The 8,233-nt window shown below is 35.9% G+C and overlaps 1 protein-coding gene across 1 annotated transcript; it reads right to left on the bottom strand.

Annotated features, from left to right (window-relative positions):
- Window positions 1–290: 290 nt before the first annotated feature.
- LOC115419945 (odorant receptor 131-2-like) lies at window positions 291–3,488 on the bottom strand. Its single transcript, XM_030135017.1, has 2 exons — window positions 3,339–3,488; window positions 291–1,058 (listed from the first exon to the last, which is right to left on the bottom strand). Exons 1-2 carry the CDS (start codon window positions 3,486–3,488, stop codon window positions 291–293), a joined length of 918 nt encoding a protein of 305 aa, XP_029990877.1.
- Between the last annotated feature and the right edge of the window lie 4,745 nt (window positions 3,489–8,233).

An 8,233-nucleotide genomic window follows, 5' to 3' on the forward strand; every position in this document is an offset into this window, starting at 1 on the left:
TTTTTGGTTGGAAAATATCTTACTTGTCAACTGAACCATCACAGCCCTGTCCTGTGTCTGACTGGACACCTTTGCATCAGAAATAGTAAACACAAAAATTAATAATTAAACAAAAGGAGTACAGTGGAAATACATATTTTTCACATTAACATGTTATCCCCCAGATTTGTTTTTGTCGTGATGGCCCATAGATAAATTGAAAAAAAAGGGAGGATCCAATATATCCTTTCCTTGGTTTTTTTTTTTTTTTTTTTTTAGAAGCATCTACATTCCATTTGTTCTCATCTTGCCTATTGTGGACTCACTTGACAGAGCATGTGTCTACTGAGGTACTTCCTAAAAGTGCTGTCTCGAACACCGTAAATAAGTGGACTTATGGATCGAGGCAGCATTTGTATAATAATATAGCATGCAAAAAGGGAGTCTGGATAATTCTTTGGGAACCATTCCATCAAAGCAGTTTTTAGCAAGTGTACTGCATATGTTGCCATGCACAACAACAGCTGAAACCCATGGAGGATTATAGTGTTTCTGGCTTTCCTGGTATCTTTGCTTGCTGTTTTTGCTGTAAATAGGATTTTAAAGTAAGTGAAAAAAATGACAAGCCAAACTAAAACAAGATACACAATATAGGTAACATTCCTTTTCTTGATAATGTGTGGATTCCTGAAAGCAGTTTCTCTAAGGCAGAACACTTGGGAAGCAAAGAATTCACGTGACTCTGTGGCCAAGCTGATGAAGAGATCAGGAAGCACAGAAAGCATGCTAGTCAGCCAGATCAACCCGATCAGCTGTAAGGTTCTCCTGACGGTGCAGATCTGTGTATGGCGAAGGGGGATGCAAATGGCGATGTAGCACTCTACTGCCATGCAAGCCAGGTTCAGTGGGGTGTTTTCAGTGGTGAACAGTGCGAGCAGAATGAATAAACAGCAGAGAGATACATTTATTTTATAAAGGATGTAGCTGAGGAGGAACAACATGACGGTCAGTGTCACTTGGATCATGTCGTTGACCACCAGGTGACAAAACAGGATGTACCGAGGATTCGTGTAGAAGACCTGAAGGGTGGAGGGACAAGTACTGAAAGGATTACAGCAATCATAGAAAATGATGTTATTACATTGAAGCTATGTCTGTTTTTTAACGTATTCTATATTAGAATATTTCTTTACCCTTACATATTTCTGTAAACTATGGATATGTACAGTCAGGGTGCGATTTGTCAAAAAAACAGGGTGGATCAGAGCGCGGGATGTGTGTGTGTGTGTGTGTGTGTGTGTGTGTGTGTGTGTGTGTGTGTGTGTGTATGTGTGGGGAGGGGAGTTATACACGTGGGGGTGCGGTCCATAACTAACGTAACTAATGCTAAAGTGAAATGAAAATGAAACTTTACAAACTTTCTCACATACATACCCCCAACAAATCGCACCCTGTGTACAGTATACTCTATGGCAGGGGTCACCAACCCTGGTCGAGATCTACTATCCTGCATGTTTTAGATGTTTCCCTCTTCCAGCACACCTGACAATCATTATCAGGCTTCTGAAGAGATTGATGATAGGCTTACCATTTGAATCAGGTGTGTTGGAAGAGGGATGCATATAAAACATGCAGGATAGTAGATCTTGAGGACCAGGGTTGGTGACCCCTGATCTATGGAATTTATCACTGAAGGATGAGGGGGTTCTTTTGTCAGTAAGAGGCAGGAGGTGCTTGAGGTGGATGGCAGATCTACAAAACACAGGACCTAGCCTCTGGAGACTTGAACAGGTTTCCCAACTTCCGTAAGGTTTAGTTTTGTGCAACAAAAGTGGTGTTTTTGAGGACAGAAAAAGATAATGTTTTGTTGTAAATACATTGTGAGTTATTGATTATGGATTTTTTTAATTTTTTGTTTTGGGGGGGGGGGGGGGGGTCTTAACTCATTTAGTTTTAAATCAAGCCCAGGTATCTTCTCCTAACTCTGTCAGAATAAAATAAATCATTGCTAACTGGTGAACGTTATTTCCAACATGTTTAGAAAAACTCAAAAGTCAGATTGAACACTACAACACTAACACAGATGCATCAATATGAAAGATGTTTTAGTTCTGAATACTTGTATTTAAATGTAGAAATTAATTGTGATTTTTGCTCAGAAACAATGAGTTTTGCACACAAATTCCAGCAGTAACCACATATGACTATATTTTGAATGAGACAGGTAAATTCACTTTAGCGATTCTGAATTAGGCCGTTTTCCAGTGGGGTATTTTTCCACTTAAGACATGCTAGTGCATTGACCCATGGGGAGCCATGGGTTCTATATGTGGTAGTTTTTATACTGTTGTGTATTTGTGCATGCTGTACCACATTTGTCCAGCAGTCACCGTCAAGGTGTTCTGGCCATAGCAACATGATTGTAAGGCTATTGTATTCCAAAAATACCGATATCTCCCAAAAATACCGATATCTCCCAAAATATTGGTCCTATCTCTTCCTTCACCAAAAACACGTAAGTATGCCAAACTGCAGCAGTCAGCTCTTTCCAGATGTTGTGGGAATCCCCGGACACACACACGCACACACACACACACACACACACACAAAGGGCACTTGACTTCTATAATATAGATCCGATATGTCACATGTTGAGATACAGAGCGCTTGTTTATAGTCAGATGAAGTTTCTGATAGAGGGGATGCTTCAAAGAACAGTTTACTTTTCTGGGCAGAAGTAGAAATATACCAACTGTTAAGCATTACAAGGGTATTATTAGGCTTATGGATATCAACAAATTTTAAAAATATATCTTTGCAAGAAGGTGTTTGATTAAAGGGAAGGCTGAGTTCACATAGTGGAACATCTGCCACTTGTGGAAAACTTTAAAAGAGCCCAAATTTTAGTGCAGCTACACGTAAGCAGGAATATTAGTGGAAGATTGATTTTATTCATGTAAACTGATGAATCTAGTGTTCTTTAGAATCAAAAAGATGATTTTTTTGTGCATGCAAATGTAGTGAGAATATATGTGTGATCTGCAGAAACCTACTATAGCAACATTTTGTTCTGCTAAGTGAATACTTGATACTGTTACTAAAAGAGTTTACATAATGACAAATAGACTGTACACTGAGTGAAACATACTGCAAATACTTTTCTGTCCAATCTGGTGAAAAAGCTATACAGTGGCTTCACAGTTTGTAAATATTTTATAATTGAATTGAGGCAAGATAATTTTTCTACAGCATGTGTGGTTCTTAGAGCTTTCATTGATTTACTTATATTTAAATCCTTCCAAGATTTCAACAGTAAAATTATTTTTAGTGTTATCAAGTGATTGAAGAATACACTATACCTGGTGTTTTCGGAAGGTTCGAATAAGGCTTGCATTGATGTAGTTGATGGAGATCCCGAGAACGACAACAATCACATTCTTTGTCACAGCTTTACTGAAGGAGTCTCGATACTGTATAACCACAGTCACATTACTTGATGACACATTCATCTCTTGAACGCTGAAAGACAAAGCATAATTTGAAGTTACTGTAAAGGCAGTGTAATAATTAGAGAATGAAAAGCATGAACTTACTGTATAAATCTAAATACAAGCCTCTGTTGTTTTCGAAACACCCAGACCTTACATGTACTACTAGCAGTTTTCCATAACCTGACCATAGACACTAGACAACTCAATGACTCAGTAAGACTCTGATGAGTCAGAGTGAGCGCCCTATCTTTCAGGGCAGTGTTGTTTAAACAAAAACATGTAATGTGCTTATCTTTGATAAAATGTACTTTCACTGCACAATTAAACAAAACACAATTAACAATAAACTAAATTAAAAAACAATAAGTCTAAACATATACTACAATCAGTCATGACAAGGTCATACTTCTTAGTAGTTGTATTAGGTTAAATAATTAAATAAAATCAAAAACAACAGTATATCCACTACAAAATAAAAAGTCAGACTAGTTAATGAAACCGTCTAAAGTTTTAACAAATGCTAAACTGAATTAAACATATTTATATTATATATTATATGGAAGTTTGAGCCAATTTCAGAAGGCATAAACCTATCCGTATTAGATTAAGTAGAGTTAAATAGTGAAAGACTAAGGAGATGGATTTATTCTAGTTAAAATTTCACCAACTTCTGTTGCTTTTGTGAAATAACATATTAGGTAAGTAAATGAAGACTAGTAATACTTTGATTTAGAAGTTTTTGTTGCTGTAAGACAATCAGTCCTTCAATTATATAAATTTCATGAAAAATTAAAATGTGCAAGAATTCTTAATATCTAAATTCATTTTTGTTCAATATTTAGGAAATCTATTTAGAAATTTCCCACATAATTGTTTTTAGGCTACATTTAGAGTGTTTGAGTAACTTTTTATGTACATGCTTTAATTAACATTTTGCAACTTTAAACTTACTGAATAACTTGCATGTCATTTTATTAATGGTTTTTAAAAATAAGCGACGGCTATATTTTATTCAGCTTGTGTAAAGCAAATGAGGACTGTTAAACTCCACTGATATATTGTGAAAATTACAGGTTAATGACTTGAATAAAACCCTAAACATGAATCATTTCCATTGTATTTTCTTTAAGTCTTTTCTGAAATATGGGTAGATACTGAAAGCCTCTCTAGCACTACATTCTTTATATTCAAAACACAACAGTGCAAACATTTTCAGTACATGTACTGAAAGAAAAGTCCACAATATTTTAATCAGTTCATCTGTGTCACATTTTCTGTACTTACTTTAGTTAATGCATTTAGGTCTCGCTCCAAATCCAAATTTAGTTCCCAGCTCTATATACAGTTAGGTCTGATTGGCATCATCCAAGCTGTGAGAGTGCTTTCAATATTTATAAGCATTATGTCTACATGTCATTTACACTGGGGATACTGAAATGCTGTGGACATATGCTCCCTCCAATTCCCTATCCATTACCTCTAAATGTATGATTCGTTAAAAAAAATTTGCAGTATTGTGTGAAAGTCTTTGTTTACCTTGAGCTTTGGTATTTTTGCAGGTCTGTAATGATATTACATATATTGCATATAGATCCATATTTATTACATATATTATTGTAACCTTGCTTAAACAACAAACTTAATGATGGCCTAAGACTTTTGCAAAGTTGTGTATCTTGCACCAAAAGTAATGTTACCTAAAGGATGAGAAAGGCTCAGAAAACTTTTCTTTGCAGGCAGAAAACACACTGGGTAATATAAAAAGAAGTGTAAGTGTTTGGCGTGATAGACTAGATAGTCGGTACTGTGAAATCTTTGTATCGATGGTAGGGGGTTAACATGTAATTATTTTTTTCCTGTTTTATGCATGCAAGTAAAAGACCAATGGAACTTGTCATCCATGGTGACAGATCTCATATTAACCCTTACACTTCCATGCACAAAAGACTTATTTTCCACAATTCAAATTAGTGTTGTTCACTGAAGCATGAAAACAGACCCAGGATACTGGTATCAATCAAGGGAGAATTACATGATCAATAAACATATATGACCAAATTTTCAAAATTTTTTCACATTTTGGTTTTATGTTGTTATTTTCTGAGAGTCTACTGTTTTCTGATGCACCCTGTAGTGTAAAAGATTACAGATAAGCTCAAGTTGGTATTACATGACTATGTACCATGTTTGCAGCTATAGAGGAAATTATCGGGTCTCGTTTATATCCTATGACTTTTGTCCACTTGGCCAGTGTGGGACAGATCTACTAAAGTTTTGCATGTATTAAAACATGGGCAAACTCATTGTACACGCAAAAAAATGTACAAACTGATTTACGAACAGTGCGCACTAAGGGTTGCATCTTTCAAAGTTGCAAAATAGCACATCTGATTCAGTTAGTACATTTGCTACAATGAATATACAATATGGGGCATTTACATGCAATTGTGTGTATGGTGGGAGGAAAAAATCTAAATATATTAATTTAGCACACGCAAAAGGATTGATCAAACCCGAAAGCAATTTTATTCATAGAAACTGCATCTATATTTAACACATCTCAAAAGGAGGTGCAAACAGTTTGGATGCATAATTGCGCACACATGGAAGTGGTTAGGAGACATCGAAATGATGAAACGAGATACAGAGAACGCATTTTTCACCCTTGTCATTTTTGGAGTGACGGAAGAAAAAATTATTAAGACGTATGCCCCCCCACACACACACACACACACACACACACACACACGCACACACACATACATACACACACACACTTTATGGGACTCTTTTCCACTCCAGATGATTGTGATTAAAAATACGCACCGACATTAGGCTACAGTGTGACAAAATTATGTGCGCCTGACAGTCATTCAATCCAACTACCCCCCCCCCCCCCACACACACACACACACACCTTTAAAATGAAACATAAATGAATGAATGAGTCATGCAAAACCTTCTATGATAAAACTCCTCCAACATCACATTTTCTTGCATATGGATCCTTCAGGGCACTGTTACCATTAATGCTGGTTTATCCCAGAGCAGTTTTTACAGTGTATTGTCTCCAGTAGCACACACAAAACCCTCATTTAAATAGGGTGGTCTCCAAGACTTTGCACCTGTTGTAATTTGCGCAAGCAATCTTTGTAAATCACCCGCAAACCACGATTACGCCCCACATGCATAATTCTAGATTGCGCATGAAAATTAGTACAGGCAAATTGGGATCTTAGTAGATCCGGTCCTCTGTCATTAAACAAAATGCCCAAATATATATGTTATGTGGAAAGTGCACACGTTTTCATCTGGCATGGGTGTTGTGAACAGAGGTGGCAAAATGACAGATAATTGTGTAAATAAAAAGTAGTAAAATTAAATAAAAGATGTAGAAGTGATTCAAAGAGTGTGAAAAGGACTCAGTGTAAAAGAAAAGGACTTTGAAGGACATTTCTACCAGCTGTTTCTGTGTAAATATTTCTAAACTTCATATCATTTTAATATAAAAGTTAAAAGTTGTGAAGTTCAGAAACAAAACTCAGAACATTACGATGTCTTACCTACACCGTCTTCACTTTATGTGTGTTTTATCTTGCTTTGTCTTCTATGTCATTCTGTCTTGTTTAGTCCTTTACATTGTTTCTGTGTTGTTGGGTCTTTGTCATCTGATACCTGTGGATTTCAAATATCTGCTGTGGCCAAAAATAAGAACCAAAACTGGAAAACTGTGGAATAATACAATACAAAACAATAACCTGAAAGTTGTTATAAAGTTCTGATTTAGTTTTTTGTTTTGTTTTGGGGTTTTTTTACTGTGAATTTGTTCTAATATTTTTTATTGTGAATGATCTATCAGGCAAAATCTACTTATATTTGTTGTCTTGAATTGTGAATAAACAAAAACAACAAATAAAAAAAGAAAGTAATCAAAAGAAAAGAGAAAAATATCTTGCATCATCATTATATGGCAAAGGTGCATTTCTTAAGGACTTTTTGTCTACAAGGAAACTTTGTTAAGATGTTTTTTTGCACTGTCAACAGGAAAGCCTTAGGGGAACCTCCTGACATTTCCAGTCCTCCTGAGTGCATGCAGGATATGAATTGTGAACATAGGCTACAGAATAAAGCGGCATCTATACTCATTAGTCCCTTACAGTAAAGGTCATAGACTCTGGGCTAACCTGTTATGTAATATCCAATGTGCAACGAATGATTACACCATCATCAAAGGGATTCATTAGTGTCTACAGAGAGAGTTTCTCATAATAGTCAGGACAGTGTGTAACAAACAGGAACCATGGTCACTGTCTTTATTAACCCTGACATTTAAGATGATAATTAATGCTTAAAGTCTGTGTTTCAAAGTGTTGAAAACAAGGTGCAGCATACTCTCAGGTATGATTAGATACAATGACATTTAGAAGACACAAATATTCCCCATGGACATGCTCTTAAACATATCAGCTGATTATTCACAGGGAGCACACCTCTGTTCTGTCTTTTGTAACAACCACTTCTGTGACGTCTTTGACCTTTGACCATCAAACCAACTGAAATAAATCAGACTTTGGAGTAATTGGAGTAATCAAAGATTTGCTTCTGAGGATCAAAACTTTGATATGTGCCTTTAAAACTTTCCTCTGATTGTGACAACTGAGGTCTTTTAGTTTCAAAACTTATGCACCACACTGTCTTAAATAAATAAAAAATTAAATAAAACTTAGCCTTGTGCAAAACACTCAGTTAAATTCCAGTATGTA

The sequence above is a fragment of the Sphaeramia orbicularis genome, chromosome 5 (assembly GCF_902148855.1).
Source record: "Sphaeramia orbicularis chromosome 5, fSphaOr1.1, whole genome shotgun sequence".
Taxonomy (NCBI): domain Eukaryota; kingdom Metazoa; phylum Chordata; class Actinopteri; order Kurtiformes; family Apogonidae; genus Sphaeramia; species Sphaeramia orbicularis.